Raw genomic sequence first — 13,733 nt, 5'->3', positions numbered from 1 at the left:
ATTGAAAAAATAAAATTGCTATCGATAAATATGTATGGTCTGATATTTGCTTGTGATTTACGGTACAAAATACCATTTGTATTTAATGCCCAATAGTGTAAAATGTCATGTATTTTACACAATATTTTGTCAATAAAATGTGTCAAAAGTAAACCTGTCATACTATATGATATGCAGTATTTTTCATATGTGAAGTGTTATTCTAGTTTCTAAGGAAAACATGTTTTATGGATTATCTGTAAAGGAGTGATACATTCATTCATTTTTGACAAACATCTTACCTGTTCATAGAACTTGTTGTGAGACACCCAATATTGGGCATCAAACGACTCCTCTGTCACCAACACATGTTGCCTCTGTCCAACCTACAGAGAGAAAAGGAGAGACAAAAGAAAATCAATCTCTATTTGCTCAGAAAATAAATATATATGCAACCATTGTCTACTGTTTTACCACTGGTACACAGACCATGTTCCTATGAGGGCTGCGTGTTGTTTTCAGTTTTAAATCAACACAAGGGAGTTGCCTCAAGTAATGCTTCTATTCTATTCATCAAGATCCCAATTCAATCAAAGTTTTGCATGTTTTTTCCCAATGTTATGTTAGTGCAGTTCACCATTTAATTGCAAACTCAAGGTTCCCAAGCCACTTCACTTTTAACGCTTCGGGAAAAGAGGAGAGTGAACACTAATTCAACCAAGTCCCTTACAAAAAAGAAACCGGAATAAAGAGGAGAAAAAAAATACAAGGCTGAACGGGATACAATTTAAATTCTTACAGAAAACAGGCTATTCAGGACATCAGAAAATCACATGCCACAACAAGGCGTCCCAATGAGGACATTTCGAATGGAGCACAATGAGAGAGAAAGTCGATTTTTTGTTGAAGATTGTGGACTCAAAGGAGGAGGAAAAAAAGAGGAAAACGGGAACTTAGTTTGAAGTTACTGCGAGCATGAACAAAATCACTTCAGACTTGAATTGCTGAGAGATTCTATCACTTGTTCCCCATGGAGAGGTGTTGAGACATTCACTTTGGACAAATATTTGACAGCGGCTCATGGTTGGAGTTTTACTCAAGTCATTACGTGTTTTTGTGAATGGAGAAAAACAACACTTTGTTGTTGATGAATCTCATTTTGCGTCCTGAATGATTAATCATACACATTATTACAGTACAATATGATTGCTCATTCAATACATTCATGTCAACTGATTACAGTGACGCAGTTGAGATACTTTCCATTTATTTTACCATTAAAAAACATGCAAACCTTCTTCTAATGTAAAAAAAAAACACAGAGCTGCAGAGTCTAAACCACCTGGGTTTTAAATATCAGTTACATGCAGTTGAAAACGTTGGGAACAGAGTGTCCTGTAGGCTGAATGAGCGGTATTTGCATTTTAACTCTGTCAGTGATGAGCCCTGTACTGTAAAACCGTGCTGACTGCTCATTTCCTTGGCAATATGTCAGAGCCTTAGAAGTCACGGCTCTGACACATTGCTCAGGGTGCTTCCATTTTTGCAGACACCCATCTCCTGTTCTCTTTTTCTTCCTTCCTTCATGTTCTTATCCTTCTGCCTCCATCCCTTTCTCCTATCTCTTGGCTCTTTGTTGTTTCTACCGCTCTTCCTTTCACTATAATTCCCTCACATCCTTCTCTCTTTTCTTTCCCCTTTTTTAACTACTGATTTTACTGTGCATGTGTGTTCCAACACCTGCACAGGCATGCTGACAGACTTAAAACGAGACCAAATAAATCACTGTTTCCTGCAAACAGAGCAATTTTCAGAAAAAGAGGTCGGAAAAAAATATTCTTTGAACATTATTATTGGATGGTGAACATTTTATTTGGGACTTTTGTTTGCTCCTTTGGACTGAAGACAGATGCCCCTGGTGTAAGCCACAAATCCTGCACATGAAATAAAGACATTTTTATAGTGTTGGACATATATTTAGGAAAGCTATTGAACATGCCGGTTTGGAATGGTCCGTTTTCTCGGCCTGTGGTGACCTGCACTGATTCAGCCTCAGCAAGTGAAGACAGGCTGCAGGACTCAGTCCACAGAACCCTGAGGCTACATCCCCCTGCACAAAGAGCTGTTCACCTGTTCAGTATGCAGAACCCTTTAATGGAGTCAGTTATCATTGTCAATGAAAGGGCTGTTGTTAGATCGACAACGTCACTTACGTTGGGCCACAGAGCTATGGTCAATTTATAATAATATTAAACATATTGTGTCCAAATTACACCAAATTGGACTCTGCACTTCCTTTGGCTTTGAACAACACACATGCCAAGTATGAAGGCAATTAGGTTTCTTGAGAAATGCCATCCACATAAAAGCAGACAAAAAGTGTTTCACTGTTTGTCTTATATATAAACACTTTATGCACGAAGGATCAGATTTTTTATCATATTATAATTCTAATATAAATTCTGTAAATTAAATACTGATTACGGATGATAATCTGTTTTGCGTAAGCATTATTTTCTTTTTTATCAGACAGTATAACGTTGAAAGGAAAAGGTTACTCCGAGTGATACAGCAGTTTCAAACAGCAGCCATACTTTCAAAAACATATGGTAGTTTTAAATTATTTTTCAGTCTCACACTTGGACTGAAAGCTCTGTGTGTATGATGTGAATTGGAATTTTAATCCACACCTAAACAACCAATCTGGAGCAATGATGTGGGATTAAGGTATATCCAAATATGTTGATTAAACAGTAAATTAGAGGGTTGATCATGCTTGAACACACCCCAGCATAGACAATGACTCATAAACTCGTATTGGAAATCATTGGTTATGTCTGAACTCTGTGCTTGTGTGTTGTTTTGTAATACATCTGTTGGTTTTTGCTTGTGTAGCTGCTTGTCTTTCTTCTCTGTGTTTATATTTGTATTTACCCCATCTGTTAAGAATGAATCACCACAGAATACCAAATAACGTGTGTGAGCTCCTCTTTGCAAAGTGAGATGTGTATTTACTTCACCATCAGAGAATAACATCCCATGACGCACAGCAGATCCACTACAGATCTGTGGGATCATGAGTTTAATTGATAATTAATCCACTTCATAACAAGGATAATGAGAGATTTGTGGCTGTGAATTGTTATTACCGGTTTCACCTCAACAACTTCAAAAATGTCTTTGCTGCATCTGCTGCCTGTTTACCATAGAACCGGAAGCCACACTATATTCAGCATTCAACAGTATATAAATAAGTTTACTACACACAATATTAGATTTGTATAGAGAAATGTGCTTTTTAATGAATTTGTCAATAAGTAGGTTAATGTAGAAACAGACATTCAATAAAAAGAAGTAAAGACAAAGTTCAATAATATAAAGTACATGCTCATATGAGAAGATAGAATTGCTGCTAAATACTGTGCAAAACATTTTCCTTATACATTATCGGGCTGGTTGATAGCAATCACGAGATGTTTTAATCCGGATTAATAAATGCTAAATAAATCATTATCCCAATATTCAGAGTAACTGAGTGTAGTTGAGGATCAGTCTTCACATTACAAGATGAATCGTCCCAACCATGATGGAAGCTGCAGTGGAGTGACTAAATTAGAAAATCTACATTTAAGTGCTTTTATTTGTGCGACTGCTTTCTACAGGTGGAGCTTTTAGTTCAGAACAAACAGGTCTAAAACTTTTCATCATTTGTGCAATTCATCACAGTGTTTGAACGATACACAGCCGTGTCTAAACTCAACCCCCCACTGTTCCAGCAGAGGCTGGCAGGCTTATGCAATAATAAAGCTGAACTCCCTTTCCCACACTCCATACATGTATCACTCCATACATTAACTCACTCTTATTCTGTCCCACTGTTTTTTTGTATTCTTAGGCTATCTCTTGAAATCATTACCCACCCCTTTCATGCAAACTCTGTATACCTAAGCTCACAAATCAAGTGTTACACACAAACGCACACACAGCTTTCTGTAGCTGCTTGTAGAAAGAGATTTTGTTTTGTTACCAGCTCAATAATCATTGTGGGGAGTGATTTAGCAGGGCTAAAGAGAGAGATCCTCTGATGTTTCAGAGGTTCTCTTTGAATAAGCTGCTTGAAAGAGGAACAAAAACCACCCCTGCTGATTTGGGTATTTTGTTTTACCCTCAAAGTCAAATTCAAAGTAAAAGAGACTCAAACTTTCCAGTGTTTGCCACAAAGACTGACAGGATTACGGGTGGCTTTGGTTAAATGTTTGTGGGGACAAATGTAAAATCCAGTCGTCAAGGTTATCTGAATTTTCTGTTTGGAACAAGGCCTGAGCATAAATAATTTTAACAGTCAAATACAAGCAACATGAGAACAAAGTCGGAGTGAAGTAGTTATGTAGATTGATAGGAGCGGTAGACAGAATAAAAGAAGGTTGAGAGAAAAAGGATAGAGAAATTTTTTTTGTGCAAATAATAAAGCGGCAAGCCTCTAAAAAGTTTTCAAATCTTTGCCCTGTGCAAAGGTCAATCCAGGGTAATCACTTCACCTTCACGCAAACATATCCACACAATCATGTCTCTTTCTAACTCAGACACCAGTAGCAGCTACAGCTACTTTCCTCAGTTGATAAACCCACTTCTTATCTGTCTGTTCATGCACTGAACTCAACCGTCTTCTGCGATACATTCAACTACCTTTCCGCCCCACTACTTTCAGCCGTTTGGAACTGTTATGATATCAGGCTCAGGTTCTCATATGTGAGAGCAAATAGGTACTTCTCCAGCCACAAGACTGACTCATTATTTAAATGGCAGCACTAAAGAAAAGAAACAGACATGTTATCTACAGCCGCTGGGTTTACAATCTGATACAACTGGCTCCGACAATCTATGATGTCATATCACACTTGAAAGTTTGATGAAATCGAAATAATGATGATTAGGAACAATTCATGTGGTCTGGGAAATCTTGATGATTACACAAAGATAAATGATATGGTACAAAGGAGAGGAAATACTGTAGTCGCTACAGAATAATCTTAACATTGTTAGACAGTGTGTCACAAGTACTTTTTGTAGGACACATGACATCTATATTAAAAAAGCTCAGATAATGTGTGTGTAGATGTCAATGTTTGATAGACAGGAAATGTCGAGATATGCAAGCCACATACAGAGAGATTTCTTGTATTGGTAGATAACTTCATACTGTGCTTATGGAAACATGAAAATGAGAATATGAGAACACCATTGAGATAAGATCCTCTCAATAATGACTGGAGCAGCCTCCTGTGTTTGTAAGACCACACTTGGATGAAAAACATTCTTTAACCAGCTCACTGTATGATGAATGTCTTCTTCACTTGCCAAGGACTTCAACTCTGCTTAAGGGTTGGATAAATTCTTGACCTTTCTTGTGGATCTTCAAGAACAATTTACAATATCTCTCCCAGACTTGCTTGAAATATCACAGGTGTTGAACCGTCATATTTCCCCTAACACTCACAACCTGGAGAATTCATGAGAGGCCCTTGTCTCTGGCTCTGCCCTATCCCTCATAACTGGGGTGGTGGCATTCAAGAGATTTTTGTCTGAACATAACACTGTGTGCCTGCATTAAATCTATAATCTATCATTTTAGAGCAAAACAAAAGCACCACTGACTTATTAGTCATTGCATGAAACTGATGTATGTAGTTCCATGTGTGAAACGTGGGCCTGAAGATCATGATGTCACATGACCATGTGCTCTGTGGCTTCTCGACAATACACACACGCTGCGTCTGTGTACACAAGAACATACTGTACTCTGGCACAGTTACACAGAAAACACACAAAAATCACACACACATCGGCAGTTGATTGCCTCATCAATTCCAGCTAACCAACAGAAAAGACAGTCAAGTCTGCCACCAGCGTGACAGATCTAGTTTGTCAGAGGAGAAAGATAGATGTCTCGCTCACAAACACACACACAAACACGCAGGCCTGTGACAGTAGCCCACGGGCTGTTTCGTGTCTCAGATGCTGAAATGAATCACATCAAAACAGAGTCGTGGCAGAAAACACATAATGAAAGCCTCAGAAACACCAGGTACTAAAATATATGATATCAAACGCGCACATGGAAATCACATAGTTACACAATAATCAAAAACACAAACTTGTTCATATGCAGGAGTTTGCCTTAAAGCAAAGATTAGAATAAAGTCACGGAGAAAGTATTCATACAGAATAAAACTGGAAAGGGTAACAGTATTACATCTGTAGGTGGAACTTGAATAGGAGCAGGGGTGGGTTTATGAGGCCGCTTACAAATTAAGTCTGTTTATAATTTTCCTTGAATATTTGAAGTTATCACCATATTAAATAAAATAATGTCTGGATAGAATCATAAGGTAGTTGATTCACAGCCGTGATTATAAAAAAGAGGGGAAAAAGCTGTCACCTTTCGTTATACAGGAGATATTACAGAGCACAGCATAACTCCGGACTGATTGGTCACATATTCCTTTCCTCTGTTAGAACGGTTACAATTGTCATTACATCTCACAAAACCAGTGATTGGTAATCATAAAAACATCCCATACCACTTTTTTATTCATTCAGTTTGTGTGTGTGTGTGTGTGTGTGTTAGGAGGGTGTGGGAGACCAAGCCCTTGGCATTACTGCGTCTATGTGTCTGAAATTGTGTTTATGCAACTGCAGCATCAATCAGAGCTCAGCTGTGATTGTCAGGCTGATTGTCCGTTATGTCCCAGTGGGCCTGGAGGTCTGGTGTGTGTGTGTGTGTGTGTGTGTGAGATAGAGAAAGGAAGATGGACAGAGAAAGGAAGGGGGAGTAAGTACATGTGTAATGCAGACATCTATGCATCCACATTAATCTATAATTGCAGCTGAAACCAATGCCCTGGCAATAGCAGTATGATTATGATTATCACTGAAGGCCACACCTGAAGACTCAACAAATCAAACATGCATAGGGAGACCTATCAAGCGAACGCGTCTGATTGGCGTCCAAGGCTAACCCTCCAGTCGTCCTATTAGAAAGAGAGAAAATGTATGTATGTGTTATGATAAGGGAGAAAAAAACATGAGCTACAAGGCCATCCCGGTGGCGCTGTGGGATAAGACGAGGATCATGTACGAAAGCTTGATTGGGTTAAAAGTGGGCTCATGACCTCTGATGCATGTCCCCTTCCCTCATTTCTTTTTCTTGACCTTAAGCAGTTGTGAAAAACAAAATCCAAATGTCATCGAATGATTTTGAACTTGGCTGGAGAACGGATGAGACTCTAAATAATTGTGTGTGCTGCAAGACGAGAGAAGGAAAACACAGCAGTGTTTTCACTCACTAGGGGTCTTCTCTCTTTCCGGTGTCCTGGTGGAGTGATGGGTCATCAGGCTGATGAGCCACAGCTGTGTCCGGGCTGGATATATCAGGACGGCTCTTCCGGTCGAAAACTCCCTTCCTGGCTGCAGACGGCTGTACTTCACTCGGTTGTGACTTTGGCTGGTTAAACCTTAATGTTATAATAAATACTTGTTTTTGTTCATCCCTCGTCCGTCTCCCTCTTTGTTGACAAAGCTCCGAGTCAGGCTGCGTCACATGGGGGCTCGTCCAATTGTGATTAACCTTTTGAGTGTGACGTCAGAGGTTAGTGTTAGTAGTGGTAGCAGCAGTGGCTGTGAGTGGTGGTTGTTTGGGAGAGCAACGAGTGCGGTGAGTAGTTTTTGTATTTGAATAAGCATTGTGTATCGTGTATTGTGTAGACGGGCAGTTGTGCTGGGGGAAGTGCTATCTTGTTATCGGTTGTGTGCCGCTGTTGTCTTGTAGTCATGTCAGGGGTAAGTTGCCGTGTTCTGTCCCTGGTAGGAGAAGAGCGTCTTCCCTTTGGAATTCGTTTGGGGGGTGGTTAATGTGGCGTGGAGTGGTTAGTAGCATTTGCTCGGGGACACTCCGTAGTTGCGGCGTGAGGTCGCCAGTTTCTGGTTGCCTTACCGGACTATCGGGCTTGGTGTTTTAAAGAGCCCGCCACAGAAGCGCCTGAAGACTAGGGGGGAGCTTATTTAGATTTTGGGTAGGCAGTTAGAGGGACAGGCCTCGGTAGCGCCGTTTGACTGGCAAGGCTGTGAGCTCAGTGGCGTTGTGATGGCCAGTGTGGAGGATTTTCTCAGAGCTCCTTCGGAGGAGTTGTTGAACAGCTGTTCTAGAGACCAGCTGTTGAAAATCGCGGAGCATTATCATGCGCAGGTCGGGGATAAGAGGTCGAAAGAGGGCATTAGGTTTAGCATAAAAACGCATTTGGTAGAAGCAGGGATTATCACAGAAACGTATGCTGCTGCTGATTTACCTGTTGCTATGGAAGCTAGGTTTTCTTTTGACCAGAACAAGGAATTGCTTTTGTTGCAGATGGAGAGGGAAAGAGTGGCTCTTGAGAGAATAAAACAAGAGGTTGAGTGTAAAAGACTTGAGCTGGAGGCGCGTAGGTTGCCTGCTGTAGCTATGGGTGGAAGCCAGCTTGGTCATCCTGCCCCTGATCATGGGTTTGATGTTGCCAAGGATCTGCGTTTGGTTCCTCAGTTTAATGAACAGGACCTCGAGACTTTTTTTTTGCTTTTTGAGCGGGTAAGCGAAAGTAGAAACTGGTCAGACGCTGACAGCACATTACTTTTACAGTGTGTTTTAATAGGTAAAGCACAGGAAGCCTACTCTGCTCTCACTGTCGCGGACAGTAGAGTTTATCTTAATGTCAAGGCTGCAGTGTTAAGGGCGTATGAGTTAGTGCCTGAGGCGTATCGCCAGAAGTTCCGTACGTGGGAGAAGTCCGCTAAACAGACGCATGTGGAGTTTGCCAGGGAGCTGGTTTCTCATTTCACTCGGTGGGGTGCTGCCCTGAAAGTTGACACGTATGAAGCTTTGTGTGACTTGATTGTGCTAGAACAGTTCAAGATCTCCATCCCCAGCCACATTGCTGTTCATATCACTGAGCGTAGAGTGATGACTGCTGCAATGGCTGCTGTACTGGCAGACGAGTATGTGCTTACCCACAGGGAAAACCGTGAGCTCTGTTCTCGTGATGTTGGGTACAGGGGGGGAAGCAGTGTGTTTCGTGCAGGTATAGGGAGGGAAGCATTTAGTCCTCGCTCAGGTAGATCAGAATTTGCTACACGTGGTCAGATGGAGTTTGACTCAAACACATGCCATTACTGTGGGGGCAAGGGCCATTGGAAAGGGGAGTGTCCAAAAATTAAACGTGGAAGCGGTAGGGGACAGGTTACACCAGCACTGTTTGCTGGTTCTGTTGACTCAACCAATTCTGTTTCTCCCTGTCAACAGGTGCAATCTGGAGTGAAAGGCAGCTTGGGGTCTGTTTTCTCTGCGTTCTTGTCGGACGGCTTCGTGTCCCTTGTGGGGAGTGACATCACTGTACCGGTAAAGATTCTGAGGGACACTGGGGCTTTTAATTCATACATAGTGAGCTCTGTCTTGCCTTTTTCTGGAGACTCTGATACAGGGGACCAGGTTTTGATGCGAGGTATGGGTTTGAGTGTGTTCCCTGTCCCACTGCATAAGATGGTGTTCAACTGTGGGTTGGTCAAAGGTGAGGTGGTCATGGGCGTGCGACCTGCATTACCCATTGAAGGCGTGGAGGTCATAGTGGGAAATGACCTGGCAGGTAGCCGTGTGTGGGCTGGAACTCAGCCAAATCCCATTCCTCCAATAGTGACCTCCTCACCCTGTGTTACAGGAGAACCCGATGAGAGTGCTCAGCGCTTCCCTGGGGTGTTTACTGCCTGTGCAGTGACACGGGCTATGGGCCGTGCAGAGTCGGGGCCTGAACCTGCATCTGAGCAGGAGGGGGCAGAAGAGAGGGTGCCTATTCCTAACTCTCTTTTGTCCGTGTCTCGCAGTGACCTAGTGGCGGAGCAGAGAGCTGATTCCTCGCTGAGCCAACTGTTTGACTTGGTTCTCACCACTGAGGAAGGAAGGAGTGCTGCTAGTGGGTACTTGCTTCAGGATAAGTTGCTGGTGAGAAAATGGCTTCCACATGGTGATAGCTTTGCTGATAATCCTGTGTTTCAGGTAGTAGTTCCTTCTAAGTATCGTGGAGAAGTTCTGAAAAACGCTCATGATCAGTCAGGCCACTTGGGAGTTAGTAAGACATATGAGTACTTGCTGCGATTCTTTTTTTGGCCCCGTGTAAGGAGGGATGTGTCTGGTTATGTCAAAACGTGCCATACATGTCAAATGACCGGTAAACCCAATCAGGGTATTTTCCCGGCTCCTTTATACCCGATTCCGGTGGTGGAGCAGCCATTCGAGCACCTGATAATAGACTGTGTGGGGCCTCTGCCTCGGTCCAAGTCTGGTAGCAGCTACCTGCTGACAGTAATGTGTCAGAGCACCAGGTATCCGGCTGTGTATCCATTGCGTTCCATTACTGCTAAGGCTGTAGTCAAAGCACTGACACGGTTCATTTCCATTTTTGGAATTCCGAAAGTAATTCAGAGTGACCAAGGATCAAATTTTTCATCCCATTTATTTGCCCAAGTTCTAAAACAGTTGCATGTTAGACATAATCAGGCTTCTGCATACCACGCGCAGAGTCAGGGAGCTTTGGAAAGGTTCCACCAGACCCTCAAGTCTCTGTTACGTGTTCAATTGAACAAAGATTGGGAAGAGGGGCTACCGTGGCTACTGTTAGCAGCCCGAGAGGTTGTGCAGGAGAGCACAGGTTTTAGCCCGAATGAACTGGTTTTTGGCCATACAGTGCGTGGGCCACTCGCATTATTGCATGACACTGTGGAGAAACCAGTACCGCCTCAGAACCTGATTAATTATGTTAATGGTTTCCGCCACAGGTTGTACGCAGCTGGGGAGATGGCTAGGGAAAAGTTGGCCTCTTCACAGGTGAGAATGAAGCGGCTTTATGACCGTAAAACTGTGCAGCGCCAGTTTAGTCCTGGTGACCAGGTTCTTGCGTTGTTGCCAGTTTTCAGCTCTCCTTTTGAAGCTAAGTTCATTGGGCCGTTGACAGTGTTGCGTCAGACTTCAAGTCAAAACTATTTATTGTCAACACCCTTGCGCAGAAAACCAACCCAGCTCTGCCACATAAATCTGCTCAAACCCTATTATGCTCGTGAGTCAGAGGATTCTGTATGCAGCAGTAGGGAGCTGAAAGGGTCTGTTAGTCCTATTTTAGTCGCGGTCCCAGTTGGTAGTGCACATTTTCCTCTGCAGGAGGATGACGGGGTTATATCGCCTGATGACAGTCTGTTGAAAGGTCGGTTGAAAAACTCTGAGACACTGCGTGATCTAGAGTCTATGTTTGGTCACCTGTCTGAGGAGAGGGGTGCTGAGCTGTCTGCTCTTGTTAATAGCTATCCTTCTTTATTTGGTGATACACCTAGTAGAACACACTTGATGGAGCATGACATTGATGTGGGCGAGGCACAGCCAATTCGTCAGCGTTTCTATCGTGTGTCTGAGGAGAAGCGTAAGGTGATGGACATTGACATTGACGTAGACTCCAGTGTTCCTCTAGTGGTCTACACAGACCACAACCCGATCACCTTTTTGCACTCGGTGCTTTGTCCAAACCGCAGGTTGATGCGTTGGATTTTGTTTTTGCAAGCCTACTGTTTGGACATCCGTTACATCAAAGGCTCTGAAAATATTGTGGCAGATGCCTTGTCGAGAGCACCTTGCTCTTAAGTTCTGTATTCATTTTGTCTTTGTTTACCTGCTCTGTCTGTGTCTCTTTGCTTTTCTCTCTGGGGACCGGAGTTACTAGGTGGCGGGGCTGACGAAGGCTGGCGGTTCCAGGTGGGAACGTTTTTTTTATGGGTGGGGGTGTGACGACCCTCTACTCCACTAGGGGTCTTCTCTCTTTCCGTTGTCCTGGTGGAGTGATGGGTCATCAGGCTGATGAGCCACAGCTGTGTCCGGGCTGGATATATCAGGACGGCTCTTCCGGTCGAAAACTCCCTTCCCGGCTGCAGACGGCTGTACTTCACTCGGTTGTGACTTTGGCTGGTTAAACCTTAATGTTATAATAAATACTTGTTTTTGTTCATCCCTCGTCCGTCTCCCTCTTTGTTGACAAAGCTCCGAGTCAGGCTGCGTCACACAGAGTAAAACTGCCTTTCCAAGTGGGAGAAGTGGGGGATTTTCAATCAAATGTGAAGAAAGATGTGGGTGTAAATATACAGGTGCCCTCATTAAAATGCAAAAAATCCAAACTCATGTTTTCAAATGCATGCACACATGTATTTGGTGGTGTTGAACTCTGCCTCTGTAGTGCATCCCACAGTCAGTAGAAATACATGTGGCAGTGTGCTGTTCAGACAGCAGGGGGGTATGTAAAAGTGTGGAGGCGGAACAGTCACACAGCACATCTAACAGCAACTTGACTCTAAAGTAAACTTAAACAAAAGTTCTCAAATAGTGACGCTGCAGTCATTCTGAACAAACTCATTGTTCCACCATGTGGGGATGTTTTTGATCCCTGTCTTTTTTGACAGTTTGTTGGCTGGCTTGTTGGTTTGCTTGACAGCTGGATTATGCAAAAACTGCTTAATAGATTTCCATGAAACTTGGGAAAAGGATGGGACATGGGCAGAGGAAGAAAATTTGGTACGGATCCGGATGAAAGGAATAATTGGGCTTTTTTAGGGGCCTGATTTCTATTAGTGTGTGCAATTTGGTGCAGCTTGATTGAATTTAAGGACCTTGGCAGAGAAATGCGCTCAACTGAGTGACATTGTAGTTAAGTTCTGTTTTTGCCGAACATGGTGTTAATCCAACTTAATGGCCTTTCTGGAGACTGTAGTTTGTAGCTCGGTTGAACTGCTTTGTGTCATATTGAGGGGTAATTCTAATACTTTGTCCACCTATTTGTATTAAACCGAAACTGAAGCCTTTCTAGTGAAGTCTACCAAATCAAATGTCTACTTAGAGTTCGATATATTTAATTTTTAAAGTCAAACTGATACAGGATCAACTGTAACAAATAAAAGCTTTTACTCTCCTGTGCACCTTACAAATTTTAATGAAAACCCAGAAAATAGTTTGCATTCGCTTCATGTCTTTTCATCATTCATATAATGGTAGTATTCTTCTCAGCTGAACAGGAAATGAAACAAGTTCAGTCTGTCAATCAATGTCAAGGAAGACCTGAAAAGCTACCACTGTATATGGCATTCAAGGTTTTGTATACAATCCTCATGTTTTGATGCCTTGTCTCTCTTTTGTGCGTACAGAGCACTGACAGGGGTCTGGAGTGTTCTGTGCTGTAGTGTTGCTCTGAGACACTTGGCTCTCTTCATGGGCTAATGATTCTGTGTTTGTTTGTGCAGCCTCCCTGTGCTTGGGTCCTCTTCATATGTCCTACTGATGTGGGACATATTCTGGAGTGGTGCAATGATGGACTGTCAAGTACTCCGCTGTTATTTCTCTCTCCCACTCACTCAGGTACCCAAGGACAAGAAAACAATAGATGAACCAAGGGCATATAGAAAGGGAGAGAAATGAGAGGGAAGAATTGATTTGATTTTCTTTATGCATTCGATTTCTTCCTGCAGACTTTTTTTCCTTTCGTACTTTTTCTGTATTAAACAGTAATCACATAGGGAGGTCTTAGGTAAAGGGAAGGGGCAGGCATGTGGAAAAGGTTACATATAAAACAGCAAGCGTCGAGGGACCATAAAAGTCCATTCAGTGGAGGTCATCATCACTTGTAACGTTATGATGTTGAGGT

The 13,733-nt window shown here is 42.6% G+C and overlaps 1 protein-coding gene across 1 annotated transcript in view; it reads right to left on the bottom strand.

Annotated features, from left to right (window-relative positions):
* Positions 1-13,733, bottom strand: part of cdkal1 (CDK5 regulatory subunit associated protein 1-like 1) — a 247,851-nt gene that overhangs the window by 17,968 nt on the left and 216,150 nt on the right. The window contains exon 13 of the mRNA XM_061080642.1: positions 282-365. Coding sequence (XP_060936625.1) covers positions 282-365 — 84 coding nt within the window. The remainder of the gene's footprint in view (positions 1-281; positions 366-13,733) is intronic.

The sequence above is a fragment of the Limanda limanda genome, chromosome 11, assembly GCF_963576545.1.
Source record: "Limanda limanda chromosome 11, fLimLim1.1, whole genome shotgun sequence".
Classification (NCBI taxonomy): Eukaryota; Metazoa; Chordata; class Actinopteri; order Pleuronectiformes; family Pleuronectidae; genus Limanda; species Limanda limanda.
This window is presented reverse-complemented; position numbering and strand designations above follow the sequence as displayed.